At 40.0% G+C, this 20,464-nt stretch overlaps 4 protein-coding genes and 1 long non-coding RNA gene across 9 annotated transcripts; all 5 read right to left on the reverse strand.

Moving 5' to 3' along the window:
• Positions 1-238: 238 nt before the first annotated feature.
• Positions 239-12,439, reverse strand: LOC128873480 (uncharacterized). The gene is made up of 19 exons (XM_054117086.1): positions 11,117-12,439; positions 10,624-11,030; positions 10,068-10,167; positions 9,666-9,993; positions 8,106-8,377; positions 7,612-8,018; positions 7,333-7,432; positions 7,158-7,259; positions 6,929-7,084; positions 4,204-4,610; positions 3,995-4,094; positions 3,693-3,794; positions 3,465-3,620; positions 2,043-2,354; positions 1,414-1,820; positions 1,212-1,311; positions 854-955; positions 626-781; positions 239-553 (listed from the first exon to the last, which is right to left on the reverse strand). Exons 1-19 carry the CDS (start codon positions 11,408-11,410, stop codon positions 482-484), a joined length of 4,080 nt encoding a protein of 1,359 aa, XP_053973061.1. The 5' UTR covers positions 11,411-12,439; the 3' UTR covers positions 239-481.
• On the reverse strand, positions 3,186-9,379 carry LOC128873437 (putative odorant receptor 85d). 4 transcript variants are annotated; one of them, XM_054117027.1, is made up of 10 exons: positions 9,075-9,379; positions 8,867-8,972; positions 8,106-8,256; positions 7,612-8,018; positions 7,333-7,432; positions 7,158-7,259; positions 6,929-7,084; positions 6,739-6,858; positions 6,341-6,651; positions 5,152-6,238 (listed from the first exon to the last, which is right to left on the reverse strand). In XM_054117027.1, the coding sequence occupies exons 2-8, from the start codon at positions 8,920-8,922 to the stop codon at positions 6,751-6,753; spliced, it is 1,080 nt and encodes a 359-aa protein (XP_053973002.1). In that variant the 5' UTR covers positions 8,923-8,972; positions 9,075-9,379; the 3' UTR covers positions 5,152-6,238; positions 6,341-6,651; positions 6,739-6,750. The 4 variants fall into 4 exon arrangements, with proteins under 4 accessions (XP_053973000.1, XP_053973002.1, XP_053973001.1 ...); XM_054117026.1 differs by having other exon boundaries at positions 8,867-9,379; XM_054117024.1 differs by having other exon boundaries at positions 8,106-9,379.
• An 11-nt stretch (positions 12,440-12,450) lies between the features above and the next one.
• On the reverse strand, positions 12,451-15,032 carry LOC128873439 (odorant receptor 4-like). The gene is made up of 6 exons (XM_054117028.1): positions 14,152-15,032; positions 13,535-13,941; positions 13,210-13,309; positions 12,915-13,016; positions 12,687-12,842; positions 12,451-12,615 (listed from the first exon to the last, which is right to left on the reverse strand). Exons 1-6 carry the CDS (start codon positions 14,443-14,445, stop codon positions 12,547-12,549), a joined length of 1,128 nt encoding a protein of 375 aa, XP_053973003.1. The 5' UTR covers positions 14,446-15,032; the 3' UTR covers positions 12,451-12,546.
• Positions 15,033-15,500: 468 nt separating this feature from the next.
• On the reverse strand, positions 15,501-18,632 carry LOC128873440 (uncharacterized). Of its 2 annotated transcripts, XM_054117029.1 has the most exons (8): positions 18,340-18,481; positions 18,213-18,271; positions 16,976-18,139; positions 16,419-16,825; positions 16,248-16,347; positions 16,075-16,176; positions 15,850-16,005; positions 15,501-15,780 (listed from the first exon to the last, which is right to left on the reverse strand). In XM_054117029.1, exons 3-8 carry the CDS (start codon positions 17,267-17,269, stop codon positions 15,724-15,726), a joined length of 1,116 nt encoding a protein of 371 aa, XP_053973004.1. In that variant the 5' UTR covers positions 17,270-18,139; positions 18,213-18,271; positions 18,340-18,481; the 3' UTR covers positions 15,501-15,723. The 2 variants fall into 2 exon arrangements, with proteins under 2 accessions (XP_053973004.1, XP_053973005.1); XM_054117030.1 differs by lacking the exon at positions 18,340-18,481 and adding an exon at positions 18,564-18,632 and having other exon boundaries at positions 16,976-18,271.
• An 857-nt stretch (positions 18,633-19,489) lies between these two features.
• On the reverse strand, positions 19,490-20,455 carry LOC128873441 (uncharacterized). The gene is made up of 4 exons (XR_008456418.1): positions 20,149-20,455; positions 19,975-20,076; positions 19,749-19,904; positions 19,490-19,684 (listed from the first exon to the last, which is right to left on the reverse strand). It is a non-coding gene; the product is annotated as an uncharacterized LOC128873441 (long non-coding RNA).
• Positions 20,456-20,464: the final 9 nt, after the last annotated feature.

Below are 20,464 nucleotides of genomic sequence, written 5' to 3' on the forward strand. Positions count from 1 at the left end.
AGTTTCAAAGGAGGGGTGTAATAATAGTATGTTACACCTGTTGAGGGTTCCGTGGCTATTGCAAGGCTTTTTTTCTTCGCATCTACAGCAAATTATTAGTCTCGTGTGGAGAAGCAAATGTGCTGAGTCTTTTTTTCTATCTGTGAAGTTACGTCTGTGCACATCCTTCCTAGGTAAATTAGTCTTCCGATGGAAAAATGTTTGAAGGGAACAGTATATATGGGGAAGAAATAAAATGCGCACATCTGAAAAAATCTGACATTTTCTTACATTTATGATATGTTTTTCATCGAGGATGTTGATCATTTCTTCACTTTAAAACACTTAGGAGAGAGTATAAAGGATCTTTTGTGGAAGAGTGGATGTATATCAATGAGGTCGAATATTTTAAAGATATATTTCTTTATTCCGTAACTGAGATAGGAAAAATTTACTATATTTACGTTAACAACTGTCCAGCTCACATGTTGTCAAGAAATGCTCAGCTTTCATCGTCTTCCTCCAACATCACCATCCGTAGAGCAGTAAAAATGGTGAACACATTGGAGACATACTAAAACATTGTCAAGTCTCAGACATTACTGTTAAACGAGCAGCACAATAGATAGTTTGAATCTAATCGTACCGAACAGTAGTAATTCAAAGACAGAGCTGGAACGATTCCCTTGATACTGATAGCTACCTCCTTCTGTGGAAGCAGCATATACAGCACGCTCTTCTGCAGTGTCAACGGATGCTCGTACCACGTCGATTCGTACGCACCTTGGATGGTGTTCTGGCTCTTGTGGCAATAGGAACTGAATCAATGGCATTCAGGAATTCGAAAACAAGGAGATATCGGAAACCGACTTACTATGTCCATCAAGTGATCCGCTGGCAGCGCGCACATGAATACTTTTAACAATCCAGCTCCACCCAAGAAAAAGAATTGCAATTTTATCGCGAATGGCACTTGCTGTTTGAGAACAGGGAATAGTTTAGTATATAGAAAATAATCATTCCAACATATCATACATATTCGTTCAATTTATATTCATGTTCTGGCCCATATCGTATCGTTACAATTTCTAGATGAGAAATCTTATGTCTTACCAAAGTTTCCCAACAATTTTCAATGTATCCTAATCCTTGCAATTATTATCGTTTCTTTAGATGCAGCTAGAGTGTTAAGCTGAAACAAGAAACTCCTAACAACAAAACAGAGTGCTTACCCCTATGCAATTAATTCCGCAGAGCACAAGTACCCCTCCGCATATCGCTAATGTAGACAGGGCAATTAATTTAACACACTTGGCCACTTCCTCAGCGTATCTGTAAGAACATTTCCACTGGCTTACCATAGACTCTTGTGTCCACTTCACTGAAGTGTGTCGTCCATGTAAGAATATATCTCATCTAAAAGTAGTCTCTCACCTTTTCACAAAGCGGTATTTAGTGACACCCTTGATCAGACTATGAAGGTCGGTGATGTTGCGTAGCTCTATCATCAAAATCTCGAATCGTGCAGCAGCAAAAAGCAGCAGCATGGCGCCAAGCATGCTAATAGACACATGGGCAGCGCATTGTAGACCAACTAGACCTTGGTGCAGGAAAATAACGGTCCTCAAAGGTTCGTAGTCGACAGGGAACGGATATTCAGCGTTGGTCGGGAAGGGCTGGTGAATCAACACGCTCCCCACGACAACCGTAAACGCTGCCGCGTAGAACCAGATTGCAGCCGCTCCGTAAAACGTGCTATATCTCTCCACGTATCGTTGGAACACGACATTTTCATACGACTTCGCGTTCTCGCAGTAAAGTATCATCTCTTCTATCACCCGCTAAAACACGTCGCTGAAATTACTGATTCACGTATCTCTCTATGTTTGATTGGACCTGCTATAAACACAGTGCACGAATCTTTACGATACACGGTGTATTCGCTGTGTGAGGAACCACAGTTGAAATCTGAGAATTCGCTCAGAGATGAGATAATGTTGATACGAAAACAGTGCTTCTTTTCTCAAGGAATTCTTCATGTCAAAACTTTAGGAGACACTTACCCGAAGACGATCGTACTGGTTGATGCAGAAAATCGTCTGCAGGAGCACTTGGATAACAGCCAGTAACATACATCCCGCCTGAGCAAAATTGGTGAAGTCGTCGCGTTGCACGTACAGTGCATACGTCAAGGGGAAAAAGAGCCCGAATGCGCTTAGAATTACTCCTAATCTGAGGACCTTGAAACGGAGTACCTGAGACTTGGTAGCTTTGGAACGAGGCGGCCAACAGAAGGTCAAAGCCACGCTGATACGAGTGAACGCGATAGCTTTTTCGAATGTTACGTTTCCAAACATGACAAACGAATGTAGCGACTAAATTCTCGAACGGTGACAATCGAATCTTAAGAATTGCTCCTTATAACCACCAAAAATGCATTTACGTTCTCGCACATGTCATTGTAAGTACAATAGCTATCTTGATTTGTATTTTTAAGCCGGTTTACAAGGAAAGATTTTTGAAGCGTTGATGTACAGACATATCTTAAACTCGAGGATTTGATGCAAAATGAATATGCAACAATTCGAACGAATAGCAAATGAAAGTATTAGCTGAATTGCGGAGGGATGCTAGGTTCCATGCATAAGCCATACTTGGATCAATTATTTCGATTCGAGAGGGACGGAATTGTATGTTGTACTTGTAACACCTGTTACAAGTTTCGTGGCTGTTGCAAGGCTTTGTACTTTATTTGTTCTCGCTCCCACCGGTAATTGGTAGGTTCATGTGGGAAAGCAACTGTGGGGAGTGTTTCTCTCCATGTGTGAAGTACCGCGTGCGCGCTTATTTCCTAGGTAAATTAATACACCGATGAAGAAATACGGATGGATAGTAGTACCTGTGAAATAATCTAAGTATATTTAGATATGAGTAAAAGATAGGCGGTAGCGCTGGCGCCAGATATACACGGTGTATACACGGTGGCGTATAATTTTTCATGTATTTGGCGTCGAGACGCTACCGCGTCTCTAGATATCTGCCCACTGGTATGAAAAGTTCTGTTTTCAGTTTCCGTAAATAACGTAAATGTAAGTACAATTTCGCTTCGATAATGAAAAGTAGTACTCAAAGAACACCAATCCTTTCGTTATTGAGCCAAGACTCCTTTACTTAAATACACTTTGTGTGTAAGGAAACATTTGTGGATAAGTCAATGCACGTCATTCGAACTATACATTTCAAATATATATTTATTCATTTTATAATTAAGATAAGTAACATTAACAAAATTGATATTTGCCATAAGAATAATCCAGTTCAAGTGTTGTCAATATAGAATACTCAACTTTTATCGTCATGCTTCATCATTGTGACCCGTAGAGCAGTGAACAGGGATATCACATTGGAGACATACTGAAACATTGCAGGTCCTAAAAATCACTGCGATATGAATAGCATAATAGATAGTTTGAACGCAATCATACCAAGCAGTAGTAGTTCAAAGAGAGAACTGGAACGATACCCTTGATCCTGATGGCTACTTCTTTCTGTGGCATCAGCATATGAAGCACGTTCTTCTGCATTCTCAATGTTTCCTCGTACCACGGCGATTCGTATGCACCTGAGATGGCGTTTTGGCTCTATTGGTAATAAAAATTAAATCAATGGCATTCTGGAATTCGAAAATAAGGAGATACCGAAGATCGACTCACTACGTCCATCAAGCGATCCGCTGGCAGGGCGCACATGAATACCTCTAACAATCCAGTTCCACCCAAGCATAAGAATTGCAATTTTATCGTGAGCGGCACGCGCTGTTTGAGAACAGGGAATAGTTTAGTATATAGAAAATATTCATTCTAACATTCTGACGTATCATGCACGACTACATCTTATGTGGTTCCTAAAGAAATTTCATTGTGTCCTAATTCATGCAATTTTCATCGTTTCTCTCGATGCGACCAGAGTATTAGGTTGCAGCTAGAAGCTGCTAACAGCACGACGGAATGCTTACCCCGATGAAACTAATGCCGCATAGCACAAGCGCCACTCCGCATAGTCCTAGAGTGTTCAGGGCAATTAATTTAACACACTTGACCACTTCCTCTGCGTATCTGTAATGACACACCCACTGGCTTCTCATAGATTCTAGTGTCCACTTGGACGAAATTTGTTCCCTCATCTCCCTTCAAGAATATATCTCATTTGCAAGTAGTCTCTTACCTTTTCACAGAGTGATATTTGTTTACTCCCTCGATCAGGCTATGAACGTCGGTGATGTTTCGCAGCTCCATCATCAGAATCTCGAACCGTGCAGCCGCAAACAACAGCAGCAGAGCACCAAGCATGTTGATGCATGCATGTGCAGCGCATTGCATACCAACTAGAGCTTGATGAAGAAAAATAATCGTTCTCAAGGGCTCGTAATCCACAGCGAACGGATATTCAGCTTTGGTCGGAAAAGGCTGAGATATCAACACACTTCCTACGACAACGGTACACGCTGACACGTAGAACCAGATCGCAGACACTCCATAAAACGCGCTATAGCTTTGCGCGCACCGTTGGAACACGTAACTTTCATACGATTTCGCTTTCTCGCAGTAAAGTATCATCTCTTCTATCAACCGCTACAACATGCCACTAAAATTATTCGTTCTTAAATCTCTCTACGTGGTGATTAATCCGGTAATGTACACAGTGCACGAATCTTTGCGATACAACGAGTATTTCCTGTGTCAAGGACCAGAGTTGAAAGCTGGGAGCACAGTTGCGAAAGTGTCGTTACAAAGGCACAGCTTTACTCAAGGACTTCTTCGTCTAAAATTTCGGGAGATACTTACCCGAAGACGATCGTACTGGCTAATGCAAAAAATCGTTTGCACGAGAACCTGGAGAGTAGCCAGTGTTAGGCATGCCGCCTGAACGAAGTTGCTAGGGTTATCGCGTTCCACGTAAAGTGCATACAGCAGGGGAAACAAGAGCGCGAATGCGTTTAGCATCACTGCTGACCTGAGAATTTTGAAACAGACTATCTGAGACTTGGTAGCTGCGAAACGAGGCGGCCAACAACAGGTCAAAGCCACGCTGATTCGAGTGAACGCGATCGCCTTTTCTAATGTTACGTTGCCGAACATGCCGACGAAAAATAGTAACCAAGACAGAAATTGCTCCTTATAACCACAAGAAGTACATTTTTGTTTTTACACATGCCATTGTAAGCAAAGTAACTATTCCGATTTATATCTTAGATCTATTCACAGGAAGAAGTTCTTGAAGCTTTGAAGTGCACACACATTCTGAATGTGAAACTTCGATACAAAATAAGTATACAAAGATTGGAATGAATACTAAATGTAACCGTTAGCAGAATAGCAGATGTATGGTAGGTTGCATGTATAAATCACCCTTCGATCAATTCTTTCATTTGAAGAAGGGTAAAATGACACGTTATACACTCTACAGACTTTGTTGGCAATTGCACGGTTTCCCTCTCCCTTAGACTGCGAATTATTTCGCGCGAGTATGCTACTGCTGAGACAATCTCAGAACATTTACAGATCCCAGTGCGTATCGAAAAGTAAATCTTCTTTGAAAATTCTACATTTTATATGACACAAGATTTGAGTTGTGTAAGCAGATTGGATTTCACCTGTTGACAATAATCATTTAGACTCCCACGCAAGTGAACCATTTCGGAATGTATTCCATAATGCATCGTTCGAATGAAACAACAATAGGATACAATCAAAAAAAGTTTAAAACGACACAGTCTACGTGGCTATCCTTTATTGAAACATAGATGACTAAAATTGACTATTGCGCAAATGACATATATACCGTGGATCTGTACATCGGGAGATGTAACACAGCGAACGAGAAAAATGCAGCTGAAATCTACTAAAGTTTGACATACCTACTAGAGATCACGGTTTTGAACGGGTATCAAATACACGGGTGCACGGAACACGTGTACCGTGTATCAAGGGATTAAGAACACGGGTATTTTTAGTACACGGGTACCCGGGTATTGAAATACGCTGACACCCGGATATCGAAATACACGGATATCCAGGTACGTACACGTGCATCGAAATACACAGATACGGATACATCGTATTACTCTTACACATAATGCGAAACATATGCTTACCGTTTCCTCTTACAATTAATAACATTTCTTTGTACAGTGCCTGAATCCATGGCCATTTCAACCGCGATACGCTGGCGTTGGAATTTGATACAGGATAGTCTGATGCTGAAACGTCCAAGTGAGTAGTTACTAAGCGAGTAATGTATCTGACTACTAAGCTGACTTTTCCACTACAAAATAATAAGCTCTTTGGATAGTAATTGTTACCTGCATACAGTCAGTGTTTGTGTAAACGCTTTTTGTGACAACTAGTGACAATAATGGTGAGGGGAACGATGCCACTACGTGCCTTTGAATTAATATTTCTATTTTGTAACATATCATGTTTTGTACACAGAATCGTAAGTATTCTTTACACAAAACGTTCATTTATAATCTTATCGTTTCCTATTCGATCCATTCATTTAACTTCCCTAATAATTTGCTCGGTGAATATTAAACTACTTTTGTCTTACAAGGGAAGTTAATATGCACAATTAAGAAATTTGAAAACCTTTGGTAGATGTAGAGTAATGTACCTGTAACACAAAATTGAATAAAAAACTAAACGTAATTCAAATGAAAAATCTGTACAGATGATGTACAAAACAAATTAATGTACTTACACCTAGGCGATTCTAGTCAGTAGTTAGGATAGTATTATTAGTTCTTGGCAACAAACTTTCGTCTTCGTCGCTAAGCATGACACGCAGCGCAGTAAATATCGAAAATGCATTCGCCACGTACTGAAACGTTACATAAAGTTAATTGTCACAGTAATACGATAAACGGGCATCGCTATGAGCACACTCGTACCGAGCAATAATAGTTTAACGACATGACTGGGATGACGCACGCAATGCTGATGGCTATCGGTTTCTGAGGTACCAAAGTTTGCATCACGGTCCTCTGCATGTTCAAATCTTGATCGTACCAATCTACTTCGTACAAGCTTTGAATAGCACCTTCGCTCTGAGAGAAAAAAGATAGAACAGGTAAATTATTACAATAAAAATCCACTCAGGTAACCCAGAGAAAAGCTTACCACGTCCAACAAGTTGTCAGCCGGCCAGGCGCACATGAAAACTTCCATTAGCGCAGTCATAGCCAAGAATAAGAATTGCAATTTTATCGCAAGCGGTTGCCGCTGTTCACAGAAAAATCTGTCCGTGTTTCCAAGATGCGATTAGGACAGTATAATAACGTCGTTACATACTTACTCCGACAATATGAAAACCGCAGAGTACGAGCAGAAAGCTGGCCACAATCGTCGCGGTGAGAGCTATGTACTGCGCAAACGTGACCACTTCTTGCGCGTATCTAAAATAGAGGAACTTGAATATGTAAGTATAAAGAAGAAAGTTGGACAGTCAAGTGTTCCTCGGTTCAAAGTTGTCCATGACTCGTAAAAATGAAAATTAATTAATATTCTGGTTTCCAGAGGATGGTCGAGTTTAGTAAAATTTCTCTTAAAAAAAAAAAAAAAAAATGTTTCCTACCTTTTCACGTGGTAATACTTTTGTATGCACTCTACCAACATTTGGATATCTTGAACAGCGCGCAGCTCTATCATTATGATCTCGAATCTAGCAGCTGCGAATAACAGCAGCATCGCAGCAAACCCGTTCACGCACACGTTCGCAGCACACTGAAAACCGACGACTGTTTGGTGAAGGAAAAGCGTCGTCCTCAGAGGCTCGTAATCAACGTTAAACGGGTACTCCGCTTCTGTTGGAAAGGGCTGATCGACGAACAGAGTTCCAACGACGAAAATAGCCGCGGTAACGTAGAACCATGTCGCGGACACCCCGTAAAACGTCGAGTATTTGTTGACGTAACGTTGTAGCACGAATCGTTCGTACGACTTGGCTTTCGCGCAATAATCTGTCATCTGTTCGAGCAACCCCTGCAACACGCGACTGCTGTTACCAATACTTCGAACAAGGTACGCTTACATCGAATGGGATGCTGGATCAATCGTCGCAGTTTCTACCTGAAGCCTCTCGTGATGGGCGAGACAGAAAGACGAGTGTACTGGTATTTGTGTAACAGCCACGCATAAACAAGCTGCTTTGGTGAAGATGATTGGGTCGTTGCGATGCACGTGGAGCGAGTACAAGAGAGGAAGAGCGAGTCCTGCAGCGCTAAGAATCACCAGAAGCTTGATGAACTTGTATAAGGTGATCTGAAATTTGGTGGCCGTCGATGGCGGTGGCCAGCAATAGTTCAAAGCCACGCTGAACCAAGTAAACTCTATAGCCCTCTCTGGTGATACGTTTCCAAACATAGTTAAGCAAAGCAGAAGCGTATTCGATGAAAATGAGAATTTGAAGATCGACTAGGGCGATACTCAGTGTTGAAAAGTTTTAAACTTTCATTACGAAGGAGCTGAAGGATTGCGCGCGAGGAACTTGAGTGTGCGGTACTGTTTTAAAAGTAGAGACGATTGGTACAAGAGAACACCAATGAATACTGATTGTAAAGCAAATCGTGAGGGAGGTAAGGGTGAATAGCACATTTTCACGTTGTATCCAACCCCTTGGCCGGTTCAATTGTATAGAGACTACGTAGAGACTATTAATATGTTATATGCACGTTGCCGCTGTAATGGCAGCTTTTGTGTATTTCGCTACATTCCCCGATGCAGTTATGCATTCCTTGCAGTTATACATCACTGTGTGGGACGTTACTTGACTTGTAAATAATTCGTATACCTTTGTTACTCTTTATACATAATGTGAAACATATGCTTACCGTTTCCTCTTACAATTAATAACATTTCTTTGTACAGTGCCTGAATCCATGGCCATTTCAACCGCGATACGCCGTGCGTTGGAGTTCGATACAGGATAGCCTGATGCTGAAACGTCCAAGTGAATGGTTACTAAGCGAGTAATGTATCTAACTACTAAGCTGACTTTTCCACTACAAAATAATAAGCTCCTTGGATAGTAATCGTTACCTGCACACAGTCAGTGTTTGTATAAACGCTTTTTGTGACAACTAGTGACAATAATGGTGAGGGGAACGATGCCACTACGTGCCTTTGAATTAATATTTCTATTTTGTAACATATCATGTTTTGTACATAGAATTGTATGTATTCTTTACACAAAACGTTCATTTATAATCTTATCGTTTCCTATTCGATCCGTTCATTTAAAATCCCTAATAACTTGGTCGGTGAATGTTAAACTACTTTTGTCTTACAAGGGAAGGTAATATGCACAATTAAGAAATTTTAAAACCTTTGGTAGATGTAGAGTAATGTACCTGTAACACAAAATTGAATAAAAAACTAAACGTAATTCAAACGAAAAATCTGTACAGATGATGTACAAAACAAATTAATGTACTTACACCTAGGCGATTCTAGTCAGTAGTTAGGATAGTATTATTAATTCTTGGCAACAAACTTTCGTCTTCGTCGTTGAGCATGACACGTACCGCAGTAAATATGGAAAATGCATTCGCCACGTACTGAAATATTACGTGAACTCAATTGGCATCGCTATTGTATAAAAAAAAAACATGACTGTGAGGACTCTCGTACCGAACAATAATAATTCAACGACAAGACTGGAATGACACACGCGATACTGATTACTATCGGCTTCTGAGGTAGCAACGTTTGCATCACTGTCTTCTGCATCTTCAAACATTGTTCGTACCATCCCATATCGTACAAGCTTCGAATAGCACTTTCGCTCTGACAGATAAAAATTAACACGTACATGATTCCAATGAAAAATCCACAAAGATGACGAGGAAAAACTCACCACCTCCAACAAGTTGTCAGCTGGCCAGGCGCACATGAAAACCTCCACCAGTGCAGTCAGAGCCAGGAATATAAATTGCACTTTGATTGCAAGCGGTTGTCGCTGTGAAGCAAGAAAGTCTTTTCATGTTTCCACAACGCGGTTAAAAGAGAATAACAGTATGGCTGTAGACTTACTCCGACGATGTGAAAACCACTGAGTACGAGTAGAACGCTGGCTACTATCGTCGTGGAGAGTGCTGTATACTGCACAAACGTAACCACTTCCTGTGCATATCTGAAAGAAGTATGCAGTACGTGTATACACGAGGATGAACATTGGGCAGGTTAAAATGAGGACTTCTCAGTTTGAAGCTACTTTTTGGAAGACCTATAAATGTGAGAAATTAATTTTATATGATTTTATAATTCCCTTAGAAACGGTCAAGTTTTCGTAAAAACTTGTTTTTAATTTCATTGTAGTGTATTGCTTAGAAATGATTATGTAGCTTTGATCAAAGTAATTATGCGAGTTGAATTTTTATATTTATGGATCCTCTGACTTAGAACTGAGGAGTTATAACACAGTTCTTCTTCCCGTCAGTGTTTCAGGCCGTAATCGCGTCACACAGTTTCTCGAACTACTAGCCTGAGATAGATCATGGAGTTATCGTCACTCGCCCTCGATTCTTTGATCCACACAACTGACGGGAATAAGGACATTACTGTATTCTACTTGAAATTTATCCCATACTTTCTCACATGGTAGTACTTTCGTATGCATTGTATCAACGTTTCGATGTCCTGAACAGAGCGCAGTTCCAGCATTAAAATTTCAAACCTAGCAGCTGCGAACAACAAAAGGAGAGCAGCGAACACGTTCATGCAAACGATGGCGGCGCACTGCAAACCAACAAACGCTTGGTGGATGAAGAGCGTCGTCCTCAGAGGCATGAAATTTACAGGAAACGGGTACTCTGCTTCCGTTGGGAAGGGCTGATCTACGAACAATGATCCCACGACGACGACAGTCGCCGTCAAGTAGAACCAAGTCGCTGACACCCCGTAGAACGTTGAGTACTTGTTGACGTAACGTTGCAGCACGAACCTTTCGTACGACCTCGCTTTCGCGCAGTAATCCACCATCTGTTCGGTCAACACCTGCAACACGTGACTTCTGTTACCAATGATACGATTCGCGGCACGCATGGATCGCTCGATGCCAGAACAATCCTCGAGGATTCTACCTGGAGGCGATCGTGATGAGCAATGCAGAAAAATGATTGCATCGGGATCTGTGAAACAGATGCTGCGAGGCAGGCCGCTTTGGTGAAGATGACTGGATCGTTCCGGTGCACGTGGAGTGAGTACAAAAGGGGTAGAACGAGTGCAAAGGCGCTAAGAATCGCTAGGATCCTCACGATCTTGAAATAAATCATCCGAGGTCTGGTGGCTGTCGATGGCGGTGGCCAACAGTAGTTCAAAGCTACGCTGTACCAAGTAAACTCTATGGCCCTCTCTGGAGTTACGTTCCCAAACATAGCGAAGCAAGATGAAAACAATTACGCATTTTACGAGCAAGAGAACTCGATGATAAACGAATAAATAGACCCTCGGAAGAGAAACAATTCACACTTTTGTCATGAAGTGATTCGTTTGGACTCGAACGTGTAATGGCGTTTCGACTGAAGAGTGAATTGACGCAAACTCTGCCTGCAATGGAAATTGGAGTAGTGGTGGTAGCACACTTTTACATAGTACCAACCCTTCGACGATTCAATTGCGCACAGACTGCCTGTAAACTATTAATATGTTATGCCAATTGCCGCTGTAATGGGTGCTTTCATGTATTCTTTTTCCTATCCGTATGCAGTTATGCTTTCCTTGCGCGAAGATAATTGTATGGGACATTACTTGTCTTGAAAACAACCCGCATGCCTTTGTTGCCCCTCACACACAATGAGAAAGCATGTGTTTATCGTTTCCCCTAGCATTTATTAATATTTCTTTTTACAGAACCTCATCTGACGGTGATTTCAAGCTATCGACTGACACGCACAGACGCTGTAAGTGACGAAGTGAATGTTTAATAAATGTGGAAAGGCAATCATGATGTGAGAAAGTGGATATCGTAATGTAAGGTGATTTTAAACCGTGATTTTAGACCGATAAATAATTTTTGAAGTAGTAATGGTCACTTGCCTGAAACCGATATTTGTTTTAACGTCTCCCGCGAGAATCTGTGGCGATGATTGTGCGAAAAGCATTACAGCTAAGGGCATTTTAAATAACATTTTTATCCTGAAATATGTCATGTTTCGTACAAGAAAATCTTAAAATCACGAACACGTGAAGAGCATCTTTAATTAAATAAAACATGTTTAAAATCGAACAGAGCATACTGTAGTTGAAGGAATGATGACGGTTAGTCTATCAAGTAAATTAGCAAAAGCATTGGCTCTACGTAGGCGTTATTAGGAAAGCTTACAAACTTGACTTTCCTTTTGGAGACGTTTCTGGAAAACATGTAAACGATGAGGATCTTTGTATTATAATACATGCCACCTGAATACAAGATTCATCGTGTATCTTTTATTTTAGTGCATATTCCATTTACATCGCCACATACTTTGATTAATTAGTCAATCACTAATTCCTACAGCATCATACGACGTAATCAACTTTTGGCCTCTTCATTCAACACTAGTCGCAACGTAGTGAACATGGAAAACGCATTTGCAATGTACTAAAAAATCAAAGATCATCGGTTAGGATTTAGGATCGCGATCCTCCGTCTCAAGATAAGTGTTCACTTACCGAGCAAAAAAATTGCAATGACAGAACTGGAACCATGAACGCCAAATGGATGGTTATTGGTTTCTGAGGCAGCAACGCGAGCAGAACGATTTTCTGCATTCTCACAGCCTGCTCGTACCATGTCGATTCGTATACGCTTCGCATCGCCTTTTCACTCTGGTAGCAAAAAAGATTTACGTCGTAGCAATTGTGAACACGCGGGGATACAATGGAAAAAAAACACATCACCACTTCCAGCAAGGTATCGGCAGGCCACGCACACATGAAAACCTCCAGTAACGTAGTCCCAGCCAAGAACATGAACTGCACTTTTATCACAATCGGTTGGCGCTGCTTGTAAAAATATATTTACATGTATTATTTCGATTAAAATAATAGTTGTAGCTACTTTTTAAATATCACGAGTATGGAATCGTCGGAGAAAGTTTATGTCAAGTATGAGGTTCCTATGCTAGCTTTCGAGCATCAATAACCTTTCCTAAAGACAATCATAATGTGTAAAATAGCGGATTAATAGACTTACACCAATAATATTCAAGCCGCACAGCACGATTGGGAGCGTGACCATCACTGTCGTGTAGAGGGCTGAATATTGGAGGACATTGACCACTTCCTGTGCATAACTGGAAAGACACTACCTTCGTTACAGCTATTTTGGGTACATCCTTTTATTATTTAATCGATATGAATTTAAAATACATGCACAACGCGTCGATTGTATAAGAAAAAATAGACGAAAATCAACGTTCTGTGTCGATTAATTAATAAAGGACATCGGCAAGAGAAGAAATTATCATTTTTATTAAAAAGAGGAAACAATGTTCATTCTGATTAAACTTGTCTCGTACCTTCTCACGTGGTAATATTTTTTTAGACATTCTATCAACATGTCGACGTTCTGAACAACGCGTAGCTCCTCCATGAGTATCTCGTATCGTGCCGCGGTGAACAGCAACAGCAGTGCAACGAACATGTTGATGCACACCATCGCGGAGCACTGCATAAACACATAAGTTTGGTGCAGATAAATCACCGTCCTCACGGGCTCGTAATCGACGGCGAACGGATAGGCTGCGTCAGTTGGAAAGGGCTGATCTATGAACAAAGTTCCTACGACAAAGATACTCGAGGTCACGTAAAACCAAGAGGCAGACAACCCGTAAAACTTCGAGTACTTGTCGACGTATCGTTGGAGGACGCATCTTTCGATCGTCTCTGCTTTCGTGCAAAACTCTGTCATCTCCTCGACCAACACCTGAAAAATGTAACTGCAATTACTGACTCTCGATCGAGTAGATTCGTTCATTTTTCTCGCGTCGAAAATGGCAATACTTGTGAGCTTTCGTTAAATATACTACGAAGTTAAATCTATCGTATAGAAAGTATTCGTCTCTCTTTTTCCAAATACTCATTTGTTCTTCTCGAGAAAGACTAATTTCGACTAAAGAATCGTGGGAGACTGTACCTGAATCCGATCGTGATGAACGATACTGAATACCGACTGGCACAAGATGTGAATGAGAGCAAGAGTAAAGCAAGCGACCTTTGTTAGGATGACCGTATCATCGTGGTGCACATACATCGAGTATAACAGCGGTAAAACGAGTGCCGCGGTGCTAAGCATCGATAGTATTCTGAAGATTTTGAATCGAAGGACCTGAAACCATGTGGCGGTAGATGGCAAAGGCCAATAACAATTTAGAGCTACGCTGAGTCGAGTAAAAGTTATAGCCTTCTCTGGGGATACGTCTCGGAACATAATAGAAGAAACTAAGCACGATGTATTCGTAAAGAACAGCCCTTCGAGATTAACACGCGATAGCAAAGAAGCAACGGAATTAAAAATCGAAACGCTTCGCTATTCCGAAATTAAGTAACTAAACGATATCGCTTTCAGAGGTAATCGGTAGCACGTATTTAAAATCGATACAAGTGAAAAGTATAGTGCAAAGAGATGCTAGCACGATTTCGCGTGGGAGTACCGTTTAACAATTTAACTACCGAGGTTGAAGTTGCCGATATTATGCGCGTTCCAGCCCTAATAATATCTCCTTACTCCTGCATACGGCTTCCTTAGGGGAAAATAATTTATACACAACGGCACGTGGAATGCAAATCATTCATGTACCGATGTTGCTGTTCACATGTAATGAAGAGGTATCCACTTATTATGTCTTCATAGTAATTCTTTTCGTAAAACAGCAGCTGAAGGAAAAGTCTTTCACGGAATGCTGTTTTCAATTTGGAGAACGATTGAAATTATAAAGTGTTGGTAATGCGAATGTTTACGTTCGGCTTATTACAAACAAGTGTTGGTATAATACTCACCAGTAACGCAATATTACTATCTTATAATATAAAGCGAGAATATTGCTTCAAAAGAGGTATTCAAATTACTTACATCATGGGACGTATTGTCATACATGTTACGCCACATACTTTAAACATAGTATTCGCTCACGTTTGGCACGATTTCCTGCTGTTTGTCCTGAGATTTTACAAAAATCATTCATACACTGAATAGAACAAATCTAGAGGATTACATGACAAATTCTATTCACGAAAGGTAATATCTGATTTAATGAACGTTTGTACTTACTATAGAAATGGCATAAAAGTTTCCTTTACTTAAAATGATTGAAAATGAAAGTTAGCACTGTATTAAACAACAGTAAATGGGTACAGAGAAGCTGTATTTCTCATTTCCAAAATACTTACTTACTTTAATTGCAAATGATTAAAATAGATTGTCTTATGTTTAATGATTCAGACTAGCTATAATTATTCTACTGATTATATTACAAATGACGCATATTTCTGATATTACTAAACATTGTTTATTTGCTCATCTAAATAAATTAACAGAAGCACTGACTATGTTGAGTGGTCATCAAATAAAATCACAAGTTCGAGAACTATTTACAACAGCTATGCGTGATCATTTATTGCATTTTCCGGTTCTCCTTTATTGCTTTGAGAAACATGAAGTCGAGAGCCCTCTATTATACAAGTGGTAAGATTCAGCATGTACCTTCAATTAGTCATTCAACATAACTCGTAAAGCAGTAAACAGAGTAAACGCATTCGATACGTACTGAAATAGATAAATTATCAATAAATGTAAAGAAATAGTAGAATAGCTTCAAAAAAAATATTCCCATACCGAACAAAAAAATTTCAATGACATAACCGGAACGATGCAAGGGAAACTGATGATCACTGGTGTTTGAGGGAGTAACGAATGCAGGACCAGTTTGTGCATTTTCAAATCCTGATTGTACCACGCTGATTCGTACACAGTTTGCATAGTGTTGGTACTCTAGTAATAAAAAGGACTCATATAATAGCAATTAAGAACTCGTACAGACGTTTCGAAAAATTACTTTACCACTTCCAACATATTGTCAGCTGGCCACGAACACATAAATACTTCCAATAATGTAACCCCAGCCATGAATATGAACTGCGCTTTTACAGTAGTTGGTGTTTTCTGTTTACAGAAATATGATTACGTTTGCAACAAACAATTGAAGCTGACCAAGAGGAGTGTAATATACTTACACCGATAACATTGAGACCGCAGAGTGCAAGTGGCAAAAGGGCCATAATTACTGTATAGAGAGTTGTATATTGAGCCATGTCAACCACTTCCTCTGCATCCCTGGAAAATCGAAACCTTCTTCACATCCCTCCTGAATATACTTGGTATGTGCGCGTCACTTGTTCTCGTACCTTCTCACACGATAATATTTTTTTATGCATTCAATCAACATTTCGACATTTTCAACGGCACGCAGTTCTACCATTAAAATCTCGAATTCCGCTGAAGCGAATATCAACAGCATCGCGGCAAACACGTTGGCGCACGTCATCGCAGAGCATTGCATACAGAAATATGTTTGGTGCAAGAAGATTATCGTTCTGACAGGCTGGTGTTTTACGTCGAAAGGGTATTCAGCTTCTATTGGAAACTCTTCAGGCCCGAAGAGAGCTCCTAATATGAACAAGATCGCAGTGACGTAAAACCAGTATGCAGACAGCGCATAAAAAGTCTTATACTTGTCGACGTATCGTTGTAGGATCTCTCTCTCGTAGGATTGTGCTTTCGCGCAGAAATCGGCCATGTATTCGAGGTACACCTGCAACACTCTAGTCCAGTTACTAACTCTTGAATGGGTATTCGTTTTATTCAGGCCAAAAATAGCAATAGAACTATTATTGACTCGAAAGAATACCGGCTCTGATGAATTTGTCGAAGTAATTGTTCTAGCTCTTGCGTTGTACGATACCTGAAGTCGTTCGTGATGAGCAATACAAAAACATGCCTGGCTCAAGATATGAAGCACACTGCAAGTGAAGCAGATCACTTTGGTAAGAGTGATCGTATCATTCCTGTGCAGGTATATCGAATATATTAAGGGTAGACCATGCACCGCGGTGCTTAGCATCCCCAGATATCTGAAGAACTTGAAACGAATCACTTGAAATGTTGTGGCATCTGATGGCGGTGGCCAATAACAATTTACAGCTACGCTGAGTTTCGTAAAGGCCATAGCCTTCTCTGGGGTAACGTTATCGAACATAATGATAGAAAATAAGCACGAATATGTATCTGCTCAGCTTTTCACGATAGTGTCAATTATTTTGACAGTCAAAGAGCAGCAGAATGAAGGATCAAAACGTTGCCCACTTTACACCTGAAGTCACTAAATGATCGTGACTATTATTGGAGCATTACTACTAAACTCAGTATTTTGCGCAAAGGAAATACAGTGGGGCTTGATTAACCTTTCTATAATTTAGCTTTAATTGGAGCTATGCAGTACGGTTTCCACTTTAATTATATCTTCTCACTCCTGCATTCGAGTTTCTTATGTGAAGATAATTCCTGTTGGCGGCATGTGGCGTGCAATTATTCCTTCCAATCAATCATTCATGTGCCGTTATTACCAATCGTGCGTACTAGGAACTTTTTGCGCTTACCATTTCTTTTAATAACGTTCTTTCTCACGTAGCTTCAATCGATAGTAATTTCAACCATCGTAAGCAGTGCCTTAAACTTAGGGGACGGCTGAAAGTACCGATTGAATTTATATGTCTATATTAACATTACAACGTGATAGAATTGTAATTGTTTATGTTTGATAAATTTAAAAACTAATGAAAATGTTTGGATAGGATTTTCTGTGATGGCATTCTAATAATGTCAGGATCGATACAGGGTATGTTTCTTGTGTTACTAAATTTCGTTGATGTGTTTCTCTAAATAAACTAACGGAAACACTTTCTGTGTTAAGTGGTCGTCAAATAAACTCACAAAATCAGGAACTACTTGTACTAGCTATACGTCACCATTTATTGTATTTTTCTGTTTATTTTTGTTGCTTTCGAGAAGCACGAAGTCGAGCGACGTATATTACATTGAATACAAGATCCAGTGTGTATCTTCAATCCTATAATACGTACCCAAATAACACCAATGTATATTTTAAACTACTACCAGTCAATCAGTAATTAACATCGTACCGTCAATCGTTCAACATAACTCGTAAAGCAGTGAACAGGCTAAACGCATTCGAGACGTACTGAAAAACCAGAATATCAATGGATATAAAAATACAATCGAATAGCTTCAAAAAAGATATTTCCATACCGAACAAAAAAATTTCAATGACATAACCGGGACGATGCAAGGGAAACTGATGGCCACTGGCGTTTGAGGGAGTAACGAAAGGAGGACCATTTTGTGCATTTTCAAATCCTGATTGTACCACATGGATTCGTACACGGTTTGCATAGTGTTGGTACTCTGATAATAAAAAGGATTCGCGTAATAGCAATTGAGAATTCGTACGGAAGTATCGAAAGATACTTTACCACTTCCACCATGTTGTCAGCTGGCCACGAACATATGAAGACTTCCAATAATGTAGTCCCAGCCATGAATACGAACTGCGCTATTACAGCAACTGGTGTTTTCTGTTTACGTGTACCCTAGACTCTTCATTCTACAGAAAATGAAGTAGAATCAGAAGTTTTATTGACTCAAAGAAAAGAAAGGAAAATACCTGGAGTCGTTCGTGATGAGCAATACAGAAGAACGCCTGGCTCAAGACGTGCGCAACACTTATAACGAAGCAGGCCAGTTTAGTAACAGTGATCGTATCGTTTCTGAGGATGTACATCGTATATACTAGCGGTACCATTTGCATCGCTGTGCTAATCATCCCTAGATATCTGAAGAACTTGAAACGAATCACTTGAAATGTTGTGGCATCTGATGGCGGTGGCCAATAACAATTTACAGCTACGCTTAGTTTCGTAAAGGCCATAGCCTTCTCTGGGGTAACTTTATCGAACATAATAAAAGAAAAGTAACGACAGTCAAGAAGCAACAGAATGAACAATCTAGACGTTACACTCTTCACACTTAAAGCAACGAAATGTTCGTGACTTCAAAGGTGAAATTATTAGTACAATATTACGGAACTCTATACTTTAGGGAAGGGAAATACAGTGAAACGTTCATTGACCTTTCAATAATTTAGTTTACATTGAAGCCTTGGAATATGGTTGCTATCCTAATTATATCTTCTGACTCCTGCATTCATTTTTCTAACGTGAATATAATTTATACGAACAGCATGTGGCGTGTGAATCATTTCTTCGAATCAATCATTTATATGCCGTTGTTGCCACTCATACGTGAAGAGTGTATGCCTACCGTTCCCTCTAATAACATATTATCTGATATAGCTTGAATCGATAGTAATTTCGATAGTAATCTTGGAGAACGGATGAAAGTGTTGATTGGTTCTATAATTCTATTTCAATTATGTATTTTAACATACATTTCATGAACATCGAGATATACTTCGATCTACTACTAATCAACCAGCAGTCTATAAAATAACATTAGTCGTACGTATTCAACTTTCGGCGTGCTCGTTCAATACGAGCCGTAAAGCAGTAAATATGGAGAATGCATTTGAAACGTACTGAAACATTACAGATCATCAATCAACGTACGACGAATTAACATTAGAAATACTTTTCACGTACCGAGCAATAAAAGTTCAGCGACAGAACCGGAACGATGAACCCCAAACTGATGGTTAATGGCTTCTGAGGTAATAACGCGAGGAGGACAATTTTCTGCATTTTCACAGTCTGTGCGTACCAAGTCGATTCGTACACTTTTCGGATAGCGTTACTACTCTAACAGTAAAAAAGATTTATAGTAACAGCAATTGAGAACTTGTACGAAGAAAATGAGAAATCAATTCACCACGTCCAACATGACATCAGCTGGCCACACACACATGAAAACCTCCAGAAACGCAGTCCCAGCCATAAATACGAACTGCATTTTTATCATAACCGGTTGCTTCTGTTTGCGGAAACATTATTGCGTACCTTAATTCGCAATCAGCACTCGTTGATACTAGCGTAATATACTTACACTGATAATGTTCACACCGCAGAGCACAAGTGGTATACTGGTCAGAATTACCGTAAGAAGTGCTGTACATTGAGTAACATCAACCACTTCCTGTGCGTAACTGGAAAGACATCACCTTCTCTACAGGTATTCCAAATGTAATTTGCAATTTAAGAGCATACACATCAGTACTCTGGTCTATAGAGACCACCGATAATATTTTTCAAACGTAACACTGCTTTAAGAGAAAGTAAATTTACTCTTGGAAGGTTAATAGCAATTAAAATTCAAACTTTGGATTCGTGTAGCTTTTTAACCGACTTTGAAAAGGAGGAGG

This window comes from Hylaeus volcanicus, chromosome 3, assembly GCF_026283585.1.
Source record: "Hylaeus volcanicus isolate JK05 chromosome 3, UHH_iyHylVolc1.0_haploid, whole genome shotgun sequence".
In the NCBI taxonomy this organism is placed as follows: Eukaryota; Metazoa; Arthropoda; class Insecta; order Hymenoptera; family Colletidae; genus Hylaeus; species Hylaeus volcanicus.

Coding starts and splice junctions, on each gene's coding strand:
- LOC128873437 (XM_054117024.1), bottom strand. CDS start 8,399: ATGTTTGGAAACGTATCACCAGAGAGGGCTATAGAGTTTACTTGGTTC. Junction 7,433..7,611: donor AAGTATTACCACGTGAAAAG/GTAGGAAACATT, acceptor CCTCTATTTTAG/ATACGCGCAAGAAGTGGTCA. Junction 7,260..7,332: donor GCGGTTTTCATATTGTCGGA/GTAAGTATGTAA, acceptor TTCTGTGAACAG/CGGCAACCGCTTGCGATAAA.
- LOC128873480 (XM_054117086.1), bottom strand. CDS start 11,410: ATGTTTGGGAACGTAACTCCAGAGAGGGCCATAGAGTTTACTTGGTAC. Junction 8,019..8,105: donor CCCATCACGAGAGGCTTCAG/GTAGAAACTGCG, acceptor CGCGTGTTGCAG/GGGTTGCTCGAACAGATGAC. Junction 2,355..3,464: donor CTTTGAACTACTACTGCTTG/GTATGATTGCGT, acceptor TCGAGAATTTAG/TCGCTACATTCGTTTGTCAT.
- LOC128873439 (XM_054117028.1), bottom strand. CDS start 14,445: ATGTTCCGAGACGTATCCCCAGAGAAGGCTATAACTTTTACTCGACTC. Junction 13,942..14,151: donor TTCATCACGATCGGATTCAG/GTACAGTCTCCC, acceptor TACATTTTTCAG/GTGTTGGTCGAGGAGATGAC. Junction 12,616..12,686: donor CATTGCAATTTTTTTGCTCG/GTAAGTGAACAC, acceptor TTGATTTTTTAG/TACATTGCAAATGCGTTTTC.
- LOC128873440 (XM_054117030.1), bottom strand. CDS start 17,269: ATGTTCGATAACGTTACCCCAGAGAAGGCTATGGCCTTTACGAAACTC. Junction 16,826..16,975: donor CTCATCACGAACGACTTCAG/GTATCGTACAAC, acceptor AGAGTGTTGCAG/GTGTACCTCGAATACATGGC. Junction 16,177..16,247: donor GCGGTCTCAATGTTATCGGT/GTAAGTATATTA, acceptor TTCTGTAAACAG/AAAACACCAACTACTGTAAA.